General features: G+C 42.0%; 1 protein-coding gene across 1 annotated transcript in view; it reads left to right on the top strand.

Annotated features, from left to right (window-relative positions):
* PDE11A (phosphodiesterase 11A) overlaps positions 1-27,182 on the top strand; it is a 181,594-nt gene that overhangs the window by 64,000 nt on the left and 90,412 nt on the right. The window contains exons 4-10 of the mRNA XM_056861194.1: positions 1,707-1,847; positions 5,311-5,375; positions 9,115-9,253; positions 15,012-15,087; positions 16,382-16,449; positions 18,720-18,812; positions 21,511-21,561. Of these exons, the coding sequence (XP_056717172.1) occupies positions 1,707-1,847; positions 5,311-5,375; positions 9,115-9,253; positions 15,012-15,087; positions 16,382-16,449; positions 18,720-18,812; positions 21,511-21,561 (633 nt within the window). The remainder of the gene's footprint in view (positions 1-1,706; positions 1,848-5,310; positions 5,376-9,114; positions 9,254-15,011; positions 15,088-16,381; positions 16,450-18,719; positions 18,813-21,510; positions 21,562-27,182) is intronic.

The following is a 27,182-nucleotide window of genomic DNA, read 5'->3' as shown; positions in this document are numbered from 1 at the left end:
AGAACTGGAAAAAAAGCAACTTGCATTGTGCAACACACAAATCCGACAGCTGAATCTGAAAGTGCAAAACTGTGACATCCGAACAAAGTAGTGTTTTGCATCTCTGATTTTAGAATTATAATGAAAGGAAATTTAGTGGTTTCAATGTGACACACTACGCAGCTTCAACAGAGGAATCCTAAAGCCCCACTGATGCCAGCGAAGCTCCACAGGAGCCAGTTTGACCCCACGCCGGGAAACAGAAGTTAACTGTTTGAGTCCCATCAGGGGGAAGGTGGGAATAAAGTAATATTCATATCTTAACCAGCAATAATACAGAAGGTGGAGGAAAGATGGAATGAGTGGTATCAATGATACAGAAGGTGGAGGAATGGAGGAAGGACGATTCACATTTCATGTACTCCGGTTTTCCTCTAGTGACAGTCTGCTGGGACCTCAGAAAAGGCCTTTTGGGGCATTTGGAATCCTCTATGGCAGGGGTGTCAAACTCAATTGTTACGAGGGCTGGATATGACATAAATGTCACTTGGTTGGGCTGGGCCATGCCTCGCCAGCCCAGATTGAGAGTGTGTGTGTGTGTGTGGCTGCCTCAGCTGCCTCGAGGGCCAGATAAGAGCTCTCAAGGGTCTTGATCCGGCCCTCGGGCCTTATGTTTGACACACCTGCTCTACAGGTTCCGATGATGAAACCAGTCGTATATATGTCTGGAGGGAAAAGCCTGCACTGAAGGGCCTAGCACAGATTTAGCATATCTGACATCCCAGGTTCAAGCCCTGTCTATGGTTTTCGTCAGAAAAGCCTGGCAGGAGCTTTATGCATAGGCATGTCTGAGATTTTGCAACATTAGACCCAATCTGGACAAACTAGACTTGACAACGTCCTCTTCCACGAGGACTCTGCTGTTTTACAGTCATTTAAAAATGCTGTGAGAGCCTGATCTTGATTGGGCCCCCAGAGCAGCACTTTTGTCGTCGTCCCCCCAATGCTTTTTTAAGTGCCAAAACAGCCACGGGGAAGGGTGCATCCATTCTGGCAGGTAGGGAGAAACATGAGCACCTCAGCCCACAACCCAGGCCCAATCAGGATCAAGCCCTCGCAGCGTTTTAATGTGACTTCAAAATGGCTGTGGCGTCCTTGTGGCAGTTGCGAGGACACCCCCGTGTCTAATTTGGTCCTCAGCGTGTCTAAGATCCTTTCTAAGAATCCTACTTGACTCAATGGAAATTACTCCCAGGAAGGTGTCTTTAGGATTGTATGGTAAATCTCTCCATCTGGTATAGCCGAACTTTAGGACTGCTCTGTAACTGTTATTCATTACAGTAGGACTTAAGTCTGTGTAACTGTAAACTGCAATGCAGTTATTGTTTTTCTGGGAATACTCATGGTACCCTTGGTGCTTGGGGTTCCAAAGTTAGCGTGGAACAGCTCATTCTAGAATCAGTTCAGTTATTTCTGATATCTTAAATCATTTGTGTGAAACACTGAAGTGGTTTCTCATTTCTAATCCTACCAGGAACAAACAAACAGAACATTTCTCATTGAGTTCACTGAAGCTGGGCTGGGATCTGTGATAAGGGCAGCTGCCCTTTCTCTTCTTCTGCAGCTGAATTTAATTTGCAAGAAAGGAAACATAAAATTATAACTGTTGGATACAAAAATGCCACACACATTTATTCATCACCTGGTTTTCCGTCCCGTATGTGCAGGCCTTGCTAGAGGTGGTTAATGATCTCTTTGAAGAACAGACAGACTTAGAGAAAATTGTGAAGAAAATTATGCACCGAGCCCAAACTCTACTGAAGTGTGAGCGTTGCTCTGTATTACTTCTTGAGGACATCGAATCGCCAGTAAGTGGTCTCTTTTGAAAATATTTTGTATGTTAAAATTCATGGTTTTTGCTTTTCTGTCAAAAAGAAGCATCTGTGTTCCTGTTAAAATACAAGGTTTTTGTTAAATATACCAACTTAGAGTTTCATCTTCCCAGAAAATCTGGGCACTGTAGCTTTGTAAGGGGCTAGGAATCTCAAACAGAGAATTTTTGGCAACCTCACTGAGTTACAATCCCCAAGATTATTAGGAAGGCATCCCTGTGATGATTAAACTGGTATAAAACCGGTATAAAGTTGTCATGTAGAAAGATCTATAGTAACAGTGCTGAATTTATTTTACTGTGAGTTTTCTACAATGCAGTTTACTAATCTAAAGCCAGAACCCCTTTGATACAGGGGCAGCCCATTCCTGAATTCACAAAGTGGCCAATCAGGTGCCTCTAGGAAGCCCACAAACAAGATGACTGCCACAGCATCCTGCCACAGCACCTAATATAATAGGCATGGTCCTCTGATACTAGAGAGAACAGGTATGCATCATGACTAGTATCCATTTTTACTAGTAGCCGTGAATAGCCCTCTCCTCCTTGAACATGTCCACTCCACTCTTAAAGCCTTCCGCGTTGGCAGCCATCACCACATCCTGGGGCAGGGAGTTCCACAATTTAACTATGCTTCAGGAGTCTGCTCTGTCATTCTGCTGTGGCCTCAGTGTACTTCCCGACTGCTGCTAGCATCGACAGTAACAAAAAAAAATGTAGTCCCCGAAACAGAAGGTGCTTCGTTATAAGAAAATATTCCTGAGTTAGGGGATTTCAACTACTTTTGCTGTTTATGACAAAGACAGCAACAGCCGCCTCCCTTGGCTGATGATCGCTTGCAGGGATTGCTTCCCTTTCTCTGCCTGACTGCGTGGTTTGTAAGTGAATTGCAGGCCAGATATCTACTGGAAAGGCTGGCGTCAGAAAGTATCCCAAGGATGCCTGCGGGGCTGGAGGAGAAGACAGAATAGATATGGGGTATTGTAGCTGAACTAGGCAACCTGTCTTCCCACTATGTTGAAAGATGCTGACAGGGGCTGGAATCATGAGCCGTGTAAGAAATAAAGTAAGCTGTTTCTGATGTGTATTATTTTTTTAAAATAATACTGCTTCTCTTTGGTAAACTTACAGGACTGGACAGGGCCCAAACTTCTGTCTCCTGTGGCGGTTTCCTTGTTGCTTGGAACAAATGACCGGTTGGGCTCTGTCACTATGACGATAAAAAAAGATAAAATGATATTTTTTTAAAATTAACTGCTTGTGTTTTTTTCCCCTGGCTAACAATGAACGATTGTCTGCTTGTCTAATGCGTAATTATCTTCCTGCGGCATTAATGTAAGCCAGCAGTGGGAAGTTCATTACCTGAAATTTGTTATCAGAGGTTTTTATATCATGCACCGCTGTTTCCCCTTATGCCTTCATTCAGTTTTGCCAGCGTTAGATTTCTTTAAATTGTTTTTAAGCTTTTGAGTGAAGGCTAGGAGCATGTTTATATTAGTACAGCCGTGTATATCCGTACACCTTGCCTTAGGTGGTTTATGATACATGTTCTGTATTGTTTATAGTAAACCTTGCATTAAATAATTTGTTTGCATTGCTCTCCGATTCTGTAATCCTAGTCCAGTTGTGGTGTTCATTGGTTGTTTTACGCTGTCTGGATGTACTGTTTCATATCCTGTAATCCGCCTTGAATCTCAGCAAGAAAGGAAGACCATAAAATTAAAAAAATGTAAAAAATAGGAAACTGCTAATGGGATTTAGGGCCAAATACAGGATACGTTTATTTACTAGATGACTCTGGGTTTCCTGAACCCATCTTGTTCTCCCTGCAGTCATGCTTCAGGTGCAGGAATGTCATTTTTTTTTAGTCTCAAAGCGGTGCAGAGTAATCCAGTAGTTCAAGCTTGAAAAGACTCCCTCTGATCTTTAAAATGACATTGCTGCAGCTGACCTGTGATTGCAGGGAAAACAAGTTGAGTTTGGGAAACCCAGAGGCATCTAGTGAACAAACATAATGTGTATTTTGGCCCTTAGAAAGCTTGAATTGTGCTGTGGATGGCGGGGGGCACAGATTTAGGAATAAAGTTCACACGGGGCTGCTTTGAAGAAGAAATAGAAGCCCATTACTGTTGAGGAGCCCCTTACTAGGAGATGAAAGGAAGAATAAGCACTCTAGCTATCTATCTAAGATAGGACGAAGAGCTTGAAGAGCACATTTTGCCACCGTTAGATAAATAAATAGGAAGAGAAGGGGTTAGTTGGAAGGAAGGAACCTCTAAGAGTAGCATTCTGGGTAAAACCAAGAGATAGCAGCAGAGCAGGCAATAGGAAAGATACAGGAACTGATCTCTCTACCCTTTCTAGTTCTACTGCCCCTCTCTGAAAGCACTGGTGTGCTCTGTACAAAGGACCATTGCACGCATTAATCCTTCCAGTCCTGCATTGTCTGTTTTGATTGACAGTACCTCTCCAAGTTTTTAGTTAGACAGAGAACTGTTCCCAAACATGTTTTACATCATTTAACTGGGAATGTTGAGATCTAAGTGCCAAATTGGTTACATTCATTCTAAATGTCCTTTCTGATACTTAGGTGTGCCACTTCTTCAAAGAGTGAGTTGTTGATACTATGGTGCATTAGTGATTGTATGGGAAATTCATTTAATGGAATTGACATTATAGGGAATCATCCAACTGCTTCCATAAATATATACTGTGGTGATGGTGGGGAGTGACCAAGAATTTTTTTTTTATTCCTTTATTAACATGTTTCACAATGAAAGAACTACTGAAGGGATAAAAATAATAAGGGAAGGTCAGTGATCTTGAGACATGCCCCAGGGTTGTGATTCTAACACTTGCCAGAAAGGCTAGAATTCATTCAGAATTATTTAATCAGGGCTAAAAACAGTGTGTCCTATGCTGGAGTGAGCAACCTGTTGGCCCAAGTACAGAAAAAAATGCAACATCTACCTATGAAAATGTTGGTGTGTCAGCAAATAAAGTGTGTGTGTGTGTGTGTGTAATATGAGGGTAGTACTTGACCAGACACGCTTGGAGCATGTCAAGGTCCAGCAGTCCTGCAAGTATATGAGGGGTTCACCTTGGGCTTGGCTGAGGTGGTCTGGTAGTACTTGACCAGAATAAGCTGTGCCAGTTGCCTTCTCCCATGTCATTGGTCATAGCAGTGCCGCCGGTACCCTGGTTGCTTGGGTCAAGATCTGATCCCTGGATGCCAAGCAGAATGGTCTGGTGTGCCATTGTCTTCTCACTTGCTGGAAGTTGTCTACTCATTTTACGTGATGACTATTATAAGCTGATAATTGATTATCCCCTGGACTTATATATAAATGTTTCATGAAAAATCTGAAACTCATTACATATATCTAACCTATATCCCTATATCTCTATATCTGTCTTTATTTTATTTTTTACTCTGACAGGTGGTGAAATTTACCAAATCGTTCGAGCTGATGTCTCCAAAGTGCAGTGCAGATACCGAGAACAGGTTAGATTTCATATGATTATACTGAAGCTAGTTGTTCATCTTGTTTAATTAATTAATTAATCATCAGAAAGTTTATATCCTGCCTTTCCTCTTGATTCAAGGTGACTTCCAATAATAGTTAAAACATCCTCAGTTAAAGCCAAAGCCAAAACAACTAGCCCCAAAGAGTTTATGAAAACTCTTCAACTACTAGATTTAGCTGGAAAGCTAATTGTTCTCTTTTTTTTAAGAAGCCCAAATTTAGGACCTTCCTGTATCAATCGATCTTTATTTAAAACAGTCACAGACCAGCACAGCTCTTCACAATTTTCCACCAGAAACCCTTAGTCTTACACTCTAACCACAGGTTTACACAAATTATAAATTAGTTATTTGCACAGTTATTGTAAACTAGTTATACTACACGTCAAAATTGTTTTGACCGGCATTCTCAACAGCATCTGACGGATTCTATAGGCTGCCGCACAGAACTTTGCCATTTCTGCTGTAACCTGTGGGTTTTCGTCTATGAGCAATGTTTTTGGATACCCCGACCTGAATGGCTGGGATGCCTGTTAAGCCAGGGGGAGACAAACTTAAAACGTACCTCTTGGTATAATGGACAGTGCAGTAGAACGTGCTCCGTTTCAATCTCCCTTAAAACACAGGGACTTACCCTGTCCACCAAGGGAACCTTTCTATATCTCCTGTCCAGAACCGTCAAAGAAAGAGCTTGGCACCTAGCAAGGGTAAATCTCTAGTTGGGAGAGATAAGCTGCAGGTGAGGCTACATATCTAGACTGTTCTGCAAATAGAAAAGTCGGTGCCTCCTCTAAATCTTTTTGGTGCTCCGTATCCAATATCCTTTGCTCTATAGCTTGCCTCTCCTGATCATACCCCATTTCCAGGGTCGATTGAGGGGAAAAACCCAACTCAGCCAACTTGCCTCTAACTGCCTTCAGCCATGTAGAGTGGTAGTTATCTTGAAGAATCAAGGGGGTTAGGCCTTGAGGGTTTACGTTTAACTTAAGCCTGAGGTAGATAAAAGCAAGACATACCCTAGCCTCTACTTTGATCTTGCCTGTCTGCAGGCGCAGCATAGCATTTGGCACATGTGCTCGGAAGTTGAAGAGCTGCTCTCAAGAACTTTGTTTGCACCCGTTCCAAAGGAGCAAAGTGAGAGGAGGGAGGCCTTATCATGGTCTCATATAGAAGCTGGGCCAATGTCTTGGCTTGAAATAATTTAAGAGCAGCTGGGACATAATGACCACCCTTTGTTCGTAAAAATTTAATTATAATATGGGCGGATTTTTGTCCAGTATCTGCTGCGTGCTGGCAGTGGGCTTTCCAAGAACCCGAGGACCTTCCTGTATGATATGTTTATTGTGCATTTGCTCATTTGCTGCACATGTATACATCTTCCCTTAATTATTTACTTCTTTTGCAAGAGTGTTGAACATTTTCATGCTCTCAAATTACAATATGTTGCACCTGAGAAAATATAATTCCCCCAAATGATGCACGTTGTTAGTAATGTGGTCGCTATACAGAATGTAGTTTTGCAGGAACCACAAACTCCTCTTAGATATTGTTTATGATGTTATGAATGATTTAAAAAAAAATTGTATCCTACATGGTTTCCTCTTCGCCATTGATCAGATCTACACCCCAGTTTTGCAGCATAAAGTGTTTCTGGACCATTCACTATGCTTGCTTATGTGATTAGTGGTGAGCATCACGATGCAAGCGCTCTCCCACTCCCTGCTGATGCCATTTTATTACTTTGGTTAGGTTTTGAGTTCTTCCACCCCACTCCCCCCAGTTTTCAAAATCATTATTATTTTCCATCTTTAAAGGCAATGTCTTTCTTATTTATTATGTGTTTGCTCTTAGATACCTGCACACCAGTGTGTTCAGGACAGCATATAAGAGGTGGGGTGGGAAGGAGTTTATCCGATTTTTATCCTCATGGAAATCCTGTGAAGTTGGTTTAAGTGAGATATGGTAGCTGGCCTGTGTATACTGCATGTCTGAGCAGGTGTTCTTGGTTTCCCTGTACAAATCAGGCACTTAGTTCTTTCTACCACATCAGACTCGGGTTTGTTTAAAATGTGAAATGCTTTATCCACAATGCAGCCAACCTCCTAGTTTGATACCCCCTGGATATGTGAAACATGCCCATTATGTGGACCCTCAGAATGTTCTAGGTTCCTTCCTTCCTCCTTGTGACATCCGTTAGCTCACAACAAATAGCTGTATTTCACTAATAGACAGACTTATCCCTATATAAATCCAGTAAGGTCTCTCAAGAGAATAGCTGTTAGAAATAAATTCTAGAATGATTTCTTGCTTTGTCCACTTGAATTTATTTGCTTCTTCCAAACGCTTGTCACACATAATCTAATGCTGATTTAGTCAGCCCTTCGTATAATAATAATGTCCAGATCTTAATTGGTGCTGTGCACTTTAAATCTTTTCCTACTTCATGATGGATTTTGCAAGATGCCCAATTATGAGCCAGTGCCTCAATAATTGGAATCTTGCTCTCAAAGACTCTTTTCCTCTCAAGTTCATGAGGTTGCTGAAATAAATCTTGAAATATTTAACCAGATTTTGCATTTTTACATTTTTATGCTTAGGTTTTTAAATTTCCATCAAAACAAATATGATGTAACTTAGTTATTGCTTTCACTGACAACAACAAGAGTGAAAATTCTTAGACTTCCTGCTTTTTTTTCTTTTCTTCCTTTCTTTTTAGTTTTATTTGTAACTTTGTTGAACACTTATGGACTTTTTCTCTTTTAGACAGATAATGTCTGTGGATGTCAACACATGGAGAATTCCATAGCTAACAAAACCATTCCCTTCATTGTGGCTGACAGATCTAGCAGTTTTGTTACTTATTCTTTTCTCTCTTCATCTTAGTATGCTTTTATGAAATTGGTAATCATGGTATTTTATTCAAAGTAGTCAGATACGTTCTTTTCTCAAATTATTTTATGGCTTCTGACTTAAAACATTAACTAAATGTTGCTTCTTACCCCCTATTTACATAATGGCTCAATTTTTAGTCAGGAGAAGGAAAAAAGGTTATTGGAGGTGAATTCCTCAATTCCTTGTCTCTCATACATACTAGTTAAGCTAAAATATTTAGATTTAATCCATTTTTTTCTGTTGTAGACTCTGGGGGAAATTAAGTTAAAACTGAGATGCTTCATTGTAACTGATTTGTGAACAGGGCTGCCTTACGGCATTGCTTAAGAAAAAACATTCTTTAGCAGTCTTTGTTGTGAGAATGAAACAGTGTTGGTGCTAACATAACAATGGGAAATCTTTATTTTTTTTCCTTACTTCAAAGGTTGTATAGGTCCCTGCAAATTTCAGTAGGCTTCTGTTGTGTTGTCCCTCTCCTGTGCAGGCACCACTTATGGAATTTAAGTGTCTGCATTACTGCCTTCTTTATTTCCAGACTTTTGCATAGTTATGGGGAAGTCATGCATAATAAGTTGCTGCAGATGTTTGAGGTTCATTCTTCAGCAGATGGCCTTTTGAGATACCTACAACATCTAGGTTTCGATGTAGAGTTCTGTTCTAAAACCAGCCTGTCTGTTATTCTGTGCCTAAACCCATTGAGCTACTCTGAATTTGTATAGAAGTAAGGCTATGCTTGCCAGACTTATAGATAAATAGACTTATGCAGAAGGGCTTTCACAAAACAGTGACTATCCTCTTTTCTTCCTTTGCTGTGCTTTTGTGATAGTTTGAAAGACAGCATGGAGAAACCATCATCATCTTATTCCGACTGGCTAGTAAATAGTAGCATTGCTGAACTCGTAGCTTCCACGGGTCTCCCAGTGAACATCAGTGATGCATGTCAAGATCCTCGCTTTGATGCAGAAGTAAGATATCTTCTACATGTTTAAACACACAGTTTTGTATCCTTTTGATGCTCAGAGTCATAGACTAAGTTCTGTGACCTTGGTCACGATCCCAGTCATGCTTTGTTGGCCCAAGGTTCTTGTTATCAATGGACGGGCAGCGTATATTCTGGACAAAATTTGCTTTTCAGTGTGTCCTGCATTTGGTTTAGTCATTGGCACAAACGTATCACAAGTGGCTAGAAATCTACAGCTAAGTAATCAGCTGGTTAATTCACATGAATATGTGGAATTCTGTGCTGTTTCTGTTCTTTGTCACTTCGGGATTATCAGCTCTCAGTGTAGCAGTGCAAATGAAAGCCGCATCTGGCAAAATTCCTCCATTTGGACTCTAGATCCTGCCTTCTGCGCTCTGTTGGCTTTTTGACCTATAGTTTCTTGCCCTGTGAACTCCCTGCCTGCTTGCCAACAATGCATAGCCCCTCTTATCTCGAGATCCTGTGCACCATTTTTCCACAGTCCTGTTTCCTTCTCGGATCCTCCTTCCATCAACTCTGTGCCAGCCACGTTTCCTGCTTTTCAGGCCACTCAGTAGTTTGTACCTTTAGCTGCCTTTCACTTCATGTGCCGTTCTCACACCTCTCTCTCCTTGCATACAACCCCTCCAGACTCTGTGGCGAGGTTTATTTAAAGCCTCCACTCTGATCAGCTCCTTCCCTCAGTTCTGTGTTGTCTTTGCCCTTTTCTGCAATCCCTATTCTCCGCCTCCCCTTCATTCAGGTTCCTCTTTCTCAGTCCATTGCCTGCTTCGCCTTTTTCCTACAGCTTCCTTACCTCTCAGCTTCTTGCTCTTTCGCTTCGCTATCTCCTGGAGCTACTTTCCAGTCCTTCCTCTGCTCCTCTGTGAGTGTTAATCCCAGTCCCGCTGACAGTTGTTCCTTCCCTCAAAGAACTAGGCTATAAATTTCTGAGTTCCCTGAATGGAATGTTCAAAGCCAATCACACATACACATGAAGCTGCTTTTTATTGACCCATAGGTCCATCTAACTCAGCATTGTCTACTCTGATTGATAGCAAAAAGTACTTCCCAGCATCTGCTTCCAATTTCCTTTTTCCTGGAGATGCTAGAAGTTGTGCTCTGTCACAGCCCCATAACTCCTCCAGCTCAGCTGATCAATATGATAACCTTCACTGACCCACACAAGGTACAATGCAATAGAAATGGGATTAGCTAAAGAAAACAAGCCACAGGACACACTTAGAGCGGGCCCAAAACAGCCAAAGACTGAAAATGGGACCAATGAGTGATTACATAGAGTCAACTTCACTGACTATGTAGGCTCAGGCAAATACCTTTCTGAGTCGAAATTGTCCTTTCTGTAGTAAAAAGAGCCTTTCCCTTCTTAGGCAAATGGCCTTTCTTTCATCAGCTGTAAGGTGGGGGAGTGTCTTTTTAAAAGTCTTATGAAATAAATGTGAGTCTATGGCTGTAAGTGGGGGAGGGATCCTTTCATATTCATTAACTTTATCCTTAGACTTCTTCAGCCTTGGACTTCAGGGCATTCTGGTTCAAATAACAGTTTAAAGATGTAATAGATGCAACAGATTTTCTGACAAACATCAGGAGTAATTTCTTGAGATACTCAAGAGTTCAGCTGCTGGCCTGTGAACGGGATAATATCTGGAGGTCCAAATTTGGAAAAGTATAAGGAGTTGGGTGGGAGATTACCATAGATCCCCTGAATCTCTTTGGATAATATTTGTCATATTAGTACATTCTTCTTCTCAGAAGCCAAAGACAGTGTACATGCAGTTATTCTATTCTGTTGTATTTTACAAGTTTTGATTTCTTGATACTTTTCAAGGTATGCTTCCAAAGCCATCATAATTTTTAAAAAATAAACAGCAACAACAAAACTAGTCAAAATGAATACTAGTCATGATGCATACATATTCTCTCTAGTATCAGAGGAGCATGCCTATTATATTAAGTGCTTTGGAAAACAGGCAGGACAATGCTGCTGCAGTTGTCTTGTTTGTGGGCTTCCTAGCGGCACCTGGTTGGCCACTGTGTGAACAGACTGCTGGACTTGATGGGCCTTGGCCTGATACAGCACGGCTTTTCTTATGTTCTTATGTTAAACATATATTTTAAATACCCCCCCCCCCGGACCAGTTTATGGGGGAACTGCTAGAATTAATTTATTTTGCTTTTGAGAAAATACAGCTAATGCTTGGGGAATATCCCTTCTTGAAAGGTATGCGGAAATAAAACGTGCTGTTCTCTCGCTGTAATAATAGTTTCAATATAGTGTGTCTTGATTAATACATAATACAACTAACTCATATTTACTTCACGCTTGCTTAAAGTCTGCAATAGTTTTAAAAAATGCCAATTATGTGACATGTGAAGCAGAAGAGGCGATAATTACATTTGCAGCGCATTGTCGTGTACATTTACAGTGCAGTCCTAAGCAGACTTAACCCTTATAAATCCATTGAAGTCAGTGGGTTGAGAAGAGTATAACTCTGTTTCAGATTTCACGTTTAATTTCTGAAGCATTTTTTTAGAAAGACTGATTTTCAGAGAGAAATCTATTAATGAATAAACACAATTATCTCTGACTGAAGTGAGATAAAAGGAACATGGTACTGTAATAGCCTCACATTTTGTTAGGCCATTCAAATTGTAAATACTTTAAAAAAATGTTCTGCTTTTCAGACCTCTTTAATTCAGTGATTTGTTTGTTTATTTATGGCATTATTAGTCATCGTTCCATCAAGGCCTTGCACTAGCGTTAAAAACCACAATTAGGGCTTCACACAAACCAATTTTAAAATTAACACAAAGCAGCAACAGAACAAACAGAACTGTTAACACAGGAAATAATTAAAAGGGAATCTAGCAAAGTTTAATCCGAAGAGCCTGTTAAAAACAGAAAGGTCTTCTTCACTTTGTGTTTTGACTGAGTCCATGTTTGGATAACATTGCCATAGACTTACTCAGATTTATTTTGTGGATCTTTTATCAGAGGGAATGGAACACGTTCTCATTAGTTATCATGATATACGGGGTACTTGCTCTGAAAGTAATTCTGCTTCTCTGTGTTCCTTGTATTCCATACTTCCTAAAGGTACTTTTGTAGCTATAAGCAAGGACACTTCAGTCAACAAACCGTGTATAATTTAGATCAAATAAGGAGAAATCAAGAGAACAAGAACATCATTCAGGAAATTTAATGACAAGCACTGGGTGTTTCTGGAGCTGCAAAGGCATCTGGATATATCAAACTCCAATCTCTGCAGTTCCTTATCAGTCAATGCAAATTCTTATTTGTCTAGCTGCCCTTATTTGCAATTGTGCATGCAGTCATGCATTTACAGATCTCATAAGGAACGTACATGTTTGCTCGTTTGTTCATTTATTAGAGTATTAGATTTCCATCCTTCTCTTCTGCCACAGAGCTCAAGGTGATATACAGGGGCTTGGATCGTGTGAATCCATTTCGTTAGTGCAGAGTCATCCACTGGCATGAGAAGCCTTCTGCGGGCAGAATGTACCTCTTCTACTCAAGGAAGGCTCCTTCCATCAGCATAAGTCTCTGCCATTAGTGGAATGGAATACAGGACCCAATACATTGTTTCCCATCTCTAGCTACCCCTATCCCCCTCCTCCCCGGTGAGTCAGGTTAGGTGGTGGTGTAATTCACATATTATGGAGAACACAGATTGGGTTTGGGGTCCCCACCCCGTGTCACAGTCAATTCCCCTGCGCATCGTGCCCAGTTCAGATTGTGGCTGTTGCATGTGTCGAGAATGGGCTTCAGCCATACCTTCCCACACACCATTTTCCCTGACCTGAAGTGCTCCATGGGGGAAGTTGTTTGGTCTGTTGGGGAAACCTACAAGTATACACATGGGTTTCTCCAACAACCCAAACGGCAGACTCCCAGGACTGCTGCTGGTAAGGAAAACAGGAAATTGGGAAAAGACTGAGCTTCCCGCCTAACTGTGTGCAGGATTGTAGCCATAAAAATGGAATCCTTCCACGCCATATTATGGCTTTTAATCTCAGAAAAGATTTGGAAACCAAAGGGTTATTTCTGAGCCACACACAGCATGGACAATAAAACCAATAATACAATCACAGCCTTTCTCTTTAAGAAGAAGAAAAGTTGGTTTTTATATGCCGACTTTCTTTACCACTTAAGGAAGAATCAAACCAGCTTAAATCACCTTCCCTTCCTGCCCCCACAACAGATACCCTGTGTGGTAGGTGGGGCTGAGAGACTGTGACTAGCCCAAGGTCACCCAGCTGGCTTCATGTGTAGGAGTGGGGAAACCATCCCGGTTCATCAGATCAGTGTCCGCTGCTCATGTGGAGGAGTGGGGAATCGAACCCGGTTCTCCAGATCAGAGACCACCGCTCCAAACCACCGGTCTTAACCATTACACCACGCTGGCTCTCACCACACTTAGCTGACTGATCAATCTTCTTTTATCTATAGCTTATCCTTGAAATTATGCTATTTACCCATTAGTCATACCTTTGTTCTTTATCTCGGGAAGGAAAAGAATAAACATTATTTCAAGCCAGTTAATTCAGATGAGCAATCAGAATTAAAGTCTTTTTAGTCAAAGAGGACATAGATTTTTTTTACACCCTAGATTTCTTTTCTGGAAAGGACTCCACCCAAAGTTTCATTGCCGTGCCTGACTTGAACCATTGGCATTCTGTAATTCCAGAGGGCTAGTTGTGTTAAAGCAAGAATAAACAGGAGTCTCATAGTGCTGTGAAGACTAACACAATTTTATTTTTACATTTATATTTTCCCCTGCATTTCCTGTACTTCATGGTCCCCTTAATCATGCTGTTTATGTTTTAGCGAGGATCCATTCATTGCATATGATGAAATGGGCTCTAGTCCTCAAAAGCATCTGCTGGTATAACATTTTATTAATTTATAAAACGAAATAAGGCTTCTGTCTGTTTTGGCTTGCTGTAATTTCAAGCGAGCTACTCTTTAGAACTGGCCAGCACAATTATTGAACATTTTAACTCCCTGGATAACCTATGAAATAAATTATTTTTGAAAATGTTGTGGTTTTGGACAAATAGCCTTGGGTACACTTCCAGATGCCCTGACCTGGATGGCCCAGGCTAGCCTGATCTCCTCGGATCTCAGAAGCTAAGCAGGGTCAGCCCTGGTTAGTATTTGGATGGGAGACCACCAAGGAATACCAGGGTTGCTGTGCAGAGGAAGGCACTGGCAAACCACCTCTGTTAGTCTCTTGCCATGAAAACCCCAAAAGGGGTTGCCATGAGTTGGCTGTGACTTGAAGGCACTTTACACACACACACTTCCAGATAATTTGGGGGCTAAACATGCCAGAAAATCAGATGGCACTTCCATGGATATACTGAAAGTTACTGACAGCCTGAGCTTTTAATGTCCATGAGAAACAAATAGACAGACCTTTGATTGTGATGTTCATATGAGTCTGAAGAGTTTCCTACATGTATATAAGAAGGATTTTAGGGATAAATCCTACTGACTTTGGGGATAAATCCTACTGACTTTGGGAATGGAACTGTACAGTTCTGTGTACAGTTACAAAATTTGGTATTTTAGTTGGTTTGTAACAGCCTGACTTTTGGGACATGTTAATCGCTATACCTGTTGAAGGACTGCAACACCATACCTTATACCTTATACATACATACCTTATACCTTATACATTAAGCTAGTTTCTATAGACTTGTTTCTTATGTTCTAGGCTGACCAAATTTCTGGCTTTCATATAAGATCTGTTCTCTGTGTCCCTATTTGGAACAGCAGCCACCAAATAATTGGTAAGCTATCACTCACTAATGAGTACAAGATTGCTTTGATGATGGAAAATGTTTTGTTTTTATTTGTATAGTTCTTTTATAGTTGACCACAAATTAAAAAAATATTAAGTTGACCGTGCAGGAGATGTGATCTTGTAGTTCCGAAATTAACTTTCAGGATTGTTTACAACAATAATAATTCATGTGGATGTAGAAATTTCACGGAGCTGGAATTATAGCAAGAAACACATCCAAGATTTGTATATATTGCTTGGTTATGGTGTTATTTGTTATTAGGAGTAAGGATAGCTCCTAAACTGAGCACTACATGTAACATTTAAGAAAGGCTTCCGGTCATAATATCCATGCAATGTGAGAGAGAAGATTAGCTTATATTACTTGTAAAATGCCGCATATATTTTGTCTTTCTGATTGCTTTTTGCCCATGGTGACTTCCCACAAAGCTTATTTGTAGTCGATCAGTATTACGGTGAGCTATACTCAGTGAGTTGGACCCAGTGCAAAATTTCTGATTGCCTGTAAGCGGGAATGCAAGAAAAGGACCACAGTAGCCACTTGGGCTAAGTAAGAATTATTGAATCCCCACTTGAATTTCTGCTTGTGCAAGGTCTTGCGTAACTAATTTCTGGGCACTGTAATATATAGGGAGAAAATGTTGCACCTGCGGAACTGCACAGAGTCCATTGCTGTTTTTGCTTCTGCATCACTGGATGCAAGCCATTATGTATAAGGTCTTGAGTTTGCCATTCATATCATAAAGGATTTATTACAGAGGATAACCAATAAAGCCAACATTATATATGGATGGACGGATGGACAGACAGACAGACAGACAGATGTCCCCTGTGCAAGCACTGGGTCATTCCTGACCCATGGGGTGACGTCACAACCTGACGTTTCCAAGGCAGACTTTGTTTGTGGGGTGGTTTGCCAGTGCCTTCCCCAGTCATCTTCCCTTTACCCCCAGCAAGCTGGGTACTCATTTCACCGACCTCGGAAGGATGGAAAGCCGAGTCAACCTTGAGCCGGCTACCTGAAACCGACTCCCGTCGGGATCAAACTCAGGTTGTGAGCAGAGCTTGGACTGCAGTACTGCAGATTACCACTCTGCGCCACGGGGCTCCAAGTAGATATAGATATATATATAAATACATTATTGTTATATACTAGTATTTAGCCCTGTTTGATTAACTGAATCATGAACAGCTTTGATGAACACACTAATAGCTATCACAGCAACAGGTCTCACAAATGAAATTATAACACAGACTGTATTTGGCAACTCTTTCTATAGGGGTCGCTCAAGTGTTGAACAGACTCGATGGGAAACCTTTTGATGATGCTGACCAGCGACTCTTTGAGGTAAGGAGTGTTAATTTTGCCCCCGTGCCCCAGGATTGCTACCTTTCTAAGCATATGCTCATCTTTGATTTTTTTTAAAAAATCAGCCATGATATTGATATATTGATACAAGCATGTGCAAAAAATAAAATGGGGTGTGCGTGTGTGCGTGCTATGATGACGGCACCCTCCCTTGAAAATCCTGATTATTTGAGGCATGAGTGGAAGAAAATAAACTGACCCCACAACTACGAAAATGAAGAGAGAGAGCAGAAGTGCGGAAGGTCCCTGTCCAAACCAAAGTGGATTGACTGCCAAGAAAATCAGGAGCAAGTCGAGCTTGCGGAAAAGCCCTGTGTCTTCCCCTCAGACAGCACTCATTCAGTAAGCTGAGTTAACCATGAACAAGGAGTTAACTGTTGCTGAAGGTTACAGACAACACTGGAGTGATTCATGAAGACATCGACTACATTTGGTGTTATTTGAACTTTTGATCTATAATTCTGTATTCCTGCTTCCAAGCCTATTTGCCACAAGTTATCTTTCCGTCAACCAGCATTAGACTGCAGTTCTCTCTTTCACTTCTACATGACTCTAGATCTTATTACAACTGACGTCTAACTGAACTAACGGCTCCAACTGCCAGGCAGCCACCCAACGCTCTGTCAGCTCTCGTTGGCCTTTTATGCAGGGACGTTTCCCCGCAGTCACCCCCGCCGACTGCTTCGGGGCTTCCTTTTGATTATGCATGCCTTTCACAAACAATCCTGCCTGCAACTCCTTTATCTTGTTCTTCATCCAAATTGGGTCTTTCTGCCAATTTTTGATTCCTTCAGGATTACTTCTACTTTCTAAGTGATCCTTCCCTCCGCAGGTCCTTCATGCTAGCTAAACTAAACGCCTTTCCATCGGCGGTTTTATTTGGGAGATTTAATGGTACCCCTTGGGAAAAGAGAATTTGTGGCTGTGGCTTGAATCAGCTAGACTCCATTTATCATATTTTATTGGAATGTGAAATGCTAGCGGACCTACGTACTAAATTTTTAATGCCATCAATTTTGGATAGGAACTCTTCCCCCCACTTTTACTGAACGGGTATGATCCAGAAACTACAGAAATAGTAGCAATGTTTTTGAAGCAAGCTCTAATGATAAAAATCAAACAAAAATATAATAGCTGCTATTCCGGTTACTTGTAGACACTCGTTTTCTATATATACCTTATATTCACTGTACTCCGGCATACCTCATTTTATTCATATCTATTGCTACAGATTTCGATATTGATGTTTTTATCATTTGCCCAATTCTGGAATACCTTGTACGATTGGTTATGCCAATAAAGGTTTTTGAATTTGAATTTGAATTTATGCATGCCTTTCCCAACTGTCAAAGGTCGCCTCACTCTCCCTGCGCATTTTGCCCATGTTTCCCAGATGCTGTTTTAGCCAGAATCTGGAAAATGCGGGCAAAACGTGCGGGGAGAGCAAGGCGACCTCTGACAGACGGAAAAGGCATGCATAATCAAAAGGAAGCCCTGAAGCAGTCGGCGGGGGTGACGCGGTGAAACATCCCTGCATAAAAAGCCATCTGTATGTTTGCAGGTATTGTGCTATTACCACTAGTATGACCAAAGGTTACAGATGAATAACCTGTGCGGTGGGGGTGGGCAGGGTTGGCAGGAGACAGCATGACTCTCTTGTTGGGAGACATGGGGATTGAGAGAGAGAGGGTGAATCCTTACTAATTGTTATGTAAACCCCGTGTCCCACCTCGACCCCGTCTGCATACCACCAGTGGTATGCATACCACCAGTTGAGAACCACTGACTTAGAGAATGTATTGAGTATATACCTTGTGTTTTAGTGGAACTTGATTCCAAGTTATATTTTGCAACATTACTTGCACATAGTACATGTTCTTTTCAGAGTATTTGCTTGCATATAAAAGGAAATAGATAATTCCACTGAGCCATTGCCCCTCCCCAACGGCCTCTCTTGTCTCTGCTGTTTGTTGTGCTGTATAATACAATTGCTGATGACGTGCCATCTACTAATGATGGCTGTTTTTCCATGCAATAGAGCATCAACACTTCGGGCTTATAGAAAGTCCAGGACTCCCAAACAATAAGGGCACAGCAACACAGGTTATGATGAGTTGATATGAACGGTCATTCCATTCCATGCTAAGCACTTGTCATCTGAAGTTGTCAGCTCTTTGAAGAACCTCTTAGGGAATGAACTCATGTTGCTTTCTGAAGGTGACCTACTACGTTATTTCTGTTTTTTTTAGGCATTTGTTATATTTTGTGGCCTGGGCATCAACAATACCATAATGTATAACCAAGTGAAGAAATCCTGGGCAAAGCAGTCAGTGGCTCTTGACGTGAGTATCCCAGTCAATGAACCGTTATTTGTTAAAGAGCTGGCATTTCATGGCATTTCATACATGCAAAATTCTGCAGCTGCATTTCTCAAAGTGGTAGCAGTTAGAGTGATATAAGAAGAGGACACTTCCTTCACCCTTCCCACCACTGAAATAAGATGTCTGTATTTCCATCTCAGTTTCCTTTCTGGTGTTTTTTTTTTGTCTCACTTCTCTCATTGCCTGGTCTTGTTTTTCTGGGAAATTCACTATAAATTACAAAGTTTGGCTCCTGAAAGTAGACTTGGAAATTTTGACCTTGGTGGTGATCATAGCTGTCACCTAAATAGTAACTGATTGAAAATGCAAGGAAAGTAGAAGGAACTTTCCCTTTCAGCCAGGAAACAGTGATGGAGATAAGGTGATTACTAAACAGCTGCAATTGTTGTGTGAAGTTCAGCTAACGCAAACAACAAGCTTCAGCAAGGCTCAGGCTACCAACCATGTTGGCTTTTTTCCCAAAGAGCCAGCATGGTGTAGAGGTTAAGGTGTTGGACTAGGACCTGGGAAACCCAGGTTCAAATCCCCACTCCCTCCATGGAAGCTTGCTGGGTGTCACACACTCTCAGCCCTGACCCTGGCTAGTATTTGGATGGAAGACCTCCAAAGAATACCCGGGGTATGATGTGGAGGCAGGCAATGGCAAACCCCCTCTGAAAAGTCTCTTGCCTTGAAAACCTTACAGGGTCACCATAAGTCAGCTGTGACTTGATGGCCATAAAAGAAGAGCTGGTTTTTATATGCCGACTTTATCATTTAAGGAAGAATCAAACTGGCTTACAATCACTTCCCTTCCCCTCCCCACAACAGACACCCTGTGAGGTAGGTGGGGCCGAGAGAGCTGTGACTAGCCCAAGGTCACCCAGCTGACTTCATGTGTAGGAGTGGGGAAAACAAGCCTGTTCACCAGATTAGCCTCTGCCGCTCATGTGGAGGAGTGGGGAATCAAACCCGGTTCTCCAGATCAGACTCAGTTGCTCCAAAAAGCACAGAGCAGCAAACCTGGTTCTTCTGACAACTTTTTATCCTCACAACAACCTGTGAGTTTGGTTAACCTGAGACATTGACTGGCTCAAAGTCACCCAAAGCTACGCAACTGAATGGATCTTGGAACCCAGTATTTTCAAGTCCTACTCTGAAACTGTGGCCCACTCTGGCTGTTTTGAGTTCAGTTCCAGTGGCTAAAATGCCCTGAAAGTCCTGCTAAATTTCTAACCACTAATTTCCATTCCGCTTGCGAACAGAGTGAGGACTGCGTGTGCCCAGTCTTCAGTCTGTTGTTTTTTTGGAGGGGGGTACTCTGCTTTGGGTGGGGGGGGAATGGGAAAACGAATGTTTTTCTGCATATGTTGGGCTTTGCCCAGGTATGCAGAGACAAGCTTGTCCTTTGCTGCCATCTTCCTTGTGCTGTTTTTAGCTGGGGGGAGGCTTTACTGTTACAAGGAATTTGCCAGGGTTAGGAATGGTGGTAAGAGAAATTCTCTTAATTCCTCTTTACCCCAATTCTCTCCAGAATCCAGTCTGTTTCTTTCCCTCTTTTTAGGAATTTGGAGTCCGTTTCTAATAAATTCCATTTTGATCAAAGAGAAACTTGAAAAGAAGGAGGGGCAGGAAGGGACAGAATTTCAGAATATTGTTGTAGGGATGCTCAGAGGCAGGCACTGTCTTCCCAAACCTTCCTGTTCTCTTGCTAGAGCATGTCCCTGTGGTGTGTAACATAAAACAGGTACAAGTACCGAAGTTACAAAAGGGTGCATTTGATTTGGGGCATTCACAGCAAGGAATAAAGGAAGCCACGGCCCTCAGTTTCCAAGATCTGAACAAGGTTGTTAACGATAAAATGTTTTGGAGATCATTAATTCATAAGGTTGCCATAAGTCAGTTATTGAGATAATGTATAAAACCCCCACAATTATTTCCCTTCGATTTCTTCCTTTTCTAAATGTCACAGAGACATCTTAGAACAACAATACTGTCTGCAACATTACTTATTTACTGCCTAAGGGTTTCCTATAAAAGAGAGAAATAGACGTTCTTGCTCTGAGGAGGAGGGCATCTTGGAGCTTGGGTGTTTCCCATCGGACAATCAGGGAGGCAGGACTAAAACTTCGCACTTCCTGTCTCCCTGCCGGGATGGCGGAGCTCCAGTTCAGTTCCTGCCTTTGCACAGGGAGAGAAGCTCAGCAGCTCTTGGCACTGAGCTGAGTCCCACTCCTTCTTCACTACCCTTTGTCTCCTTTTTCTCCATCTTGTGTACTCTGTTTTTAAGCTGCTAACAGTTTCTTCTGCTATGAGAGTCATCTCGTAGTCAGAAAAGCAACGGCTACTGAACTTAGGATATACCTCAGAGGTAGCTGAAACTATCATGGCATCCAAAAAGCCATCTACATGTTGCCTGTATAATACCTCATGGAAGGCCTTCGCAAGGTGGTGCATTAGAAAGCACATTGACCCAACAAACCCAGGTCAGAGCAGAAGGAACCCTCACAGTAAGTGTCCAAGGTTCCAATCTGTGATTAGCTGTAATAAAGGATCATACATGATGCATAAATATTAATTAAACCATTTAGAATATAGTTCTTTTGTAGGCAGCATCAAGTGGCTATTTAATTCCAATTTCTTACCTGTGACAGTTTTTCCCTAATTTGTTCTGGGTCAGATGCTGTCTTACCATGCAACGTGTTCAAAGGCAGAAGTCGACAGATTCAAGGTAACAGAAATCTATGCTATTTTATTCTGCAAATGGACTGTAAAGGGATATTTTTTAAAAAGCTGACAAAAGAAAGTGGGGCTTTGGGGGAAAACGTATTACTCTTTGAAACTATGAATCTGCTTAAAGAATTATTCTAATGTTCTCCATGCCAACATGCATCCTACAGTAACTCACACCATCATCTTTCTTTGTGACATGGCTACTTCTTGTACTTACAGGAACTTTGTGTTTATTGTAATGAGGAGTCAACATTGCTGTCCACCGTATCAATGAGATCTCATCTTAATTTCTACCCCTACCATATCAATTCATGTGTTACTTACATTGGGTATAAGTATTGGTTAGTATAGCAAAGTTGTGCAGTCAGGAAAGTGTGGAACCACTTGCAGTAAACACACTTCAAGCAAGTATATTGTAAAAAGATAAAAAAATACTTTTATTGGGGTAGTTTCAGGTTTGCATCCATTTCTGAAGTAGAAAGGAGAGACAGAAACCTAATCTGAAGAATACTCTTCCCTATTACAAGGGTCTAACAAATCCCGCTGCTTGTGTGAGTAGGTATGGTGGCATGGCTCCACAGAAGAGACCTGTAGACACGTCCTGCTTGTTACAGGTCCATGAGAAGAGAGAAAACACAAAGGACACAGAAAGAGGAGAAATCAGAAAGGAGATCCTAGCTTAGACAAAGAGGCATCCTATTAATTAAGAATGCCATAATAGCCTGGTTATGCTGATGTATTAGTCCCCTTACTGTTCTAAACTGGATGCCATCTGTTGTTGGCCCATTTCCGAGTAAAGCAATGCAGAGATGGGCCTTCATACAACTCATTTCAATCTGTCAATGACAGATTTCTAAAGCTTTCTGGCCAGTTCAAACATCACTACAATTTTTTTCCTGCCTTTTTTGGCAGTGTGTTCTTTTCCGGCTTTTTAAAAAAGTTCTAAAATGAGCGCTATAGCACCATAGCAATCCAACACATAGCAATCCAGCATTGGGATGCATTGGATTGCTATGTTGTTATAGTGCTATAGTGTAAATCTTAGAATGTTTAAAAAAAAAAAAAAACAGAAAAAGAACGCACCACCAAAAAGGCAGGGAAAAAATAGCAGTACTCTAGACAGTTCAAACACTGGAGTGATTCAGAAGCAATTCAGAAGCACAAGTGAGAACTGAAAACGGGATAAAGCAGTTTTCATAAAAAGCGGCAGAGCCCCCCGATGCCGACGGGACACAATCGGCTTGGTCTGAACAGCTAAAAAAAAAAACCTTTAGCAGCCTGGAGCCAAACCAGATTGAGTCTGAATTGACACAAAAAATCCGTTAGCAACCCGCTGCTCAACTGGATTATAAGGGCAGTTTGAAAGGGGCCTTAGCCTTGCTGGCTTGGGGCAACCATCTTTCCTTCTCTATCCTAGTCTCATGCTTTCTCCTTTCTGTTGATTATGAATGCCACTTACCTGCTTCTAGCGAGAGGGCTCTGTTCTCCGCTCTGCAGGCTGGCCCAGTCAGCAATGTGCTCAGGTCTAGAAAGAGAGGCTTGGGAGCATGGACAGGTCCTGGCAGCCAAGTGCTGGAACTGGAAGCAAGGAACTGGAGCTGGCACACACCACTTGCATCTAGTGGACCAGTTGATCCAGTAAGCCTGCCTTCTCAAGCCTCAGCCTTAACAGGATGGGAAGTAATCAGGCTCAGTTGCACTCCACGGAGGTGTTGTGTAGGGATGTGCATTCAGGTAATAACGAACCAAAAATATACCGGAAAAATGCAGTATTGGTATTTTTCAGGATGCTGAAAAAATTGTCCTCCAAAAATCCCAGAAATATTCAGGATTAATCGGGAAGCTCAGGAGCCAGCATTTGCAGGCTCCTGGGACTACTCTCTCCAGGATCAGAGGAGCATGCCTATTATATTAGGTGCTGTGGAACACAGGCAGGATAATGCTGCTGCAGTTTTCTTGCTTGTGGGTTTCCTAGAGGCACCTGGTTGGGCCACTGTGTGAACAGACTACTGGACTTGATGGACCTTGGTCTGATCCAGCATGGCCTTCCTTATGTTCTTATGGGACTGTTTTCTCTCTCCTCACTGTGTTTTTCTTTGTTTGTTTTTCTTTGTTTTTGTGTCTCCCAGACGGCTTCCATCTATTTCAAGTCTGTTTGTCAGTTTCAAGAGGTTTATTTTCTTTGCCAGAGTTGCTTTGTGTCTCCCCTCTGCTTGTTCTGCTGTGATTCTCCAGTTTGACATTACTTCTGGTTGGACGTGAACTGCTACAGTGGCACTGGGTTCTGCTGGGTTTGCAACCCGCCCTCTGTACATTGTCATTGGTTCTGCTGAGCTTGCAACCCACCCTCCTTCAGTTTCCACAGCAGAGATTCTCTTTTTGGGATCCTCCCCTCATTTCCTCCCTTTATTTCACCTTGGTGCTTGTTTGCTTTCAGCCTGAAAATACTGTAAACCTCAGAATGATTTATCTCAGAATGTTATGCCAAGCACAGGGAGCCTCCATTTATTGGGGGAAATTAGCTGGAGACTAGATAGAGCTTTGCAAGAGGCTGGTGTGGGGGTCTTTTAACCAATTCTGCTCCAGATGAGCGAACCAATGGAAAGTGACCCAATAACGAGGAGGCTTTTATGAATTTTAAGGTTTTTTATTAAAAGTAGTCAAATTTGTTGCACACACACAATTCCCAACACATACAGAGCTTGGAAAAATAAAGGTTTGAGAGTCCCAAGCAGGTTTATAGTTACCTTCCTGAAGAGCGATGTCCAGAATGGCAGCTGCAAGAGGGGAAGGGGGAAGAACTGCATGTAACTGCATGCAGGGCTCACATTTTGTGTCCGAGGGGAAAATGGCACCAGAAGCAAGGGCAAATGGAAATATATTTATACCCAAGGAGGGGAGGAGGAGGTATGGTCTCCCTGCAGTTGGCAACACCTGGTGATGGCTGAGAATGGCTGGTCATTGCCAGTGACAAAGGCTTGATTGCTCGAGAGGGTTAATTGGATGCTGTGAATAAGACCATCAGAAAAGGATGGCGGGGACACTTGGGATTAAGTGTCCAAGCATTGAGTGATAGACTTGGGGATTAAGGTGGGGACTGGAAGGTGAGTAAGCGAGAGGGCTTGGCTGGCGACAGGATGGATTAAGGGTACATCTGAACAGGGCTGAAAAGTATGGCTGGATGCTTGCATTCTACTACAGGAAGGCTATGGAGATGCAAAAGGCTTGTCTTGGTCTTTATTTGTCTTCATGGAAAAGCAGCAACATTCCTTTCAGGGGAGGGGATGGCACAACTTCTCTGGTTCAGCCCTGTCAGTTTATTACAGTCTCGGCACCAACAAGATGGATGCCAGGAGTACTGTAGCATCCTTTGCACACTAGTTTCACTCCTGTACACCATGCGGGGTGTCCCAGGATTGCTTAGGGCCTGTTCGGGTACCATAACAAGAATTGCTGTGGTGTCTGGACTGTGACGGAACATTTTCCCTTGACTATCTTACCTGAGGAGTGTGGTATAGTCTTGGACTAGTACCTGGGAGACAGGTTCGAATCGCCACTCGTGCCATGGAAACTCTCTGGGTGACCTTGGGCTAGTCACTCAATCTGCCTAACCTGCCTCACAGGGTTGGGGTGAGGGTAAAACAAAGGAGAGGAGAATGATGTAAGCAGGTTTGGGTCCCCATGGGGAAGAAAGGTGGGGTACAAATGAATTAACTAAATTGTTATATACCGACACAGTTCAAAATTTGAGATAAAAAGACAGCAACCGTCTCAATATTAGTAATTAAGTAATAATATTTTTATACACACACACACAGAAAGAACTGTACAAGGAGTACAAGGAGAGAAAGGAAGTGGTTATGTTGATTTCCCTGAGCAGGGAGTTCCAAAGGTAGCTGCCATGAACAGAAAAACTTCTTTGTGGATGCCAACCGACATACTTCTGAGGAAAATGGAGTAGAGAGTAAGCTTCTGATCTGAGGGGGTGGGGAGGGCAGTCTTGCCAAAGTCTAGGGTGTATGCTGGCCTGTTTGATTCAGGAAAACACAAGCACACAACCTCAGAAGTGAATAGAGGACCGGGGAAACCAAGGGGAAAACCAAGCTTTTTAAACTGCTGGAAACAGTGTGGGAAGACAACAGCGATGTGTGAAATATTTCTCACAGGTGTCACAAGCAAGGCAGCCACCTCCTTCACACCTAAAAGACTTGTGGCAATTGTGCCAGCTGGGCTCGAAATTGCTGTTTGCCAACATTCTGGCCAGAGGAGTTGTTGAACAGCAATTCCCATATAACAAGACACAACGTTGTATGGCTATCCAGGCCACCATTTCTCAGTCCTCCTGGAAGATCAGCAATGCCTAGAAAGGCCTTGATCGGCAGCCAGCAAATAGTTGGTGTGAGGGAGATCGGCTGAGTTTAGGACAAATGATACAGTCTTTAAATTCTGACTGCAAGTAACACCACAAACACCCCTTTACATTTCAACTAATGTCCTTTCCGAAGAGAATATAAACTTGTGTCTTTTGATGTTTAATTCACAGTAGGCTATTTTCTTTTGTTCTAAAAAAGGAATGCTACCCTAATTGTGCAGCTATGTAAGAGATCAATATTTGATGGCTGGTACACATTATTTATAGCTTTGTGAAATAGTCCTTTTCATAGGGCAAACTGCGCTCAGGAGAATCCCCCCTAACATTAAATAATGAATCATTTGTTACATGAAATCTTTGATTCAGATTGGAATATTAATAGCATTTCTCGAGTTACCTTGTCTGACCTTTGCTTCGTAATTACCCTAAATGTAGATAACATTAATACGCATTTTATTTGTTATTTTTAAAGAAGATTGATTTTAATTGTAGAAAATGATGTTAGGCTGTGGAGATACATAAAAGTTTTACTGTGATCTTGTATCGTTCTACGATTTGTAGAAAATGATGTTAGGCTGTGGAGATACATAAAAGTTTTACTGTGATCTTGTATCGTTCTAAATTTGTCGTGTCGGTTTTGTTTTAAAATCAGTATTACTAATGTGACACATTAATATAGATTGTTGTCACGCACAAGTAATCAAGTTCAACTGCAGATCAAAATCTAAAATTCCTTTAGCAGAACTGAAACAGGGATCCCCTTTTAACAACATATCCCCCCCCCCCCCGCCATGTGAACAGGGAACTCCTGCTGGTGATCTTTCAAGGGTACGAGGGTGAAAATCTTTCATTTACAGCAGCACTAACAATTGTAACCTGTCTCCCTCTTTTGGCAACAGGTACTTTAAAGGAGGAGATCCGCAGTACAATGCCATGTGATCCTCTCCACCTCTTTGCAAGCAAGGGGGGATCGCACTGGGGCATAGTTTATATTAGCTGTTTAAACTTGCTACATATTTTACTGGAATTTGCAACGTAGTACAAAATAGTGAACCCATACAAGATGTCCAGACTATCGTCAGTGGTTGTCTGTAACTACCCACTAATAACTTACTGCTGTGATCTGGATGGCCCAATCTCATCAGATCTCGGAAGCTAAGCAGGGTCGGCCCTGGTTAGTACTTGGATGGGAGACCACCAAGGAAATCTAGGGTCACAACGCAGAGGCAGGCAATGGCCAGCCGCCT

Source organism: Euleptes europaea, chromosome 15, assembly GCF_029931775.1.
Source record: "Euleptes europaea isolate rEulEur1 chromosome 15, rEulEur1.hap1, whole genome shotgun sequence".
NCBI classification, from domain to species: Eukaryota; Metazoa; Chordata; class Lepidosauria; order Squamata; family Sphaerodactylidae; genus Euleptes; species Euleptes europaea.
This window is presented reverse-complemented; position numbering and strand designations above follow the sequence as displayed.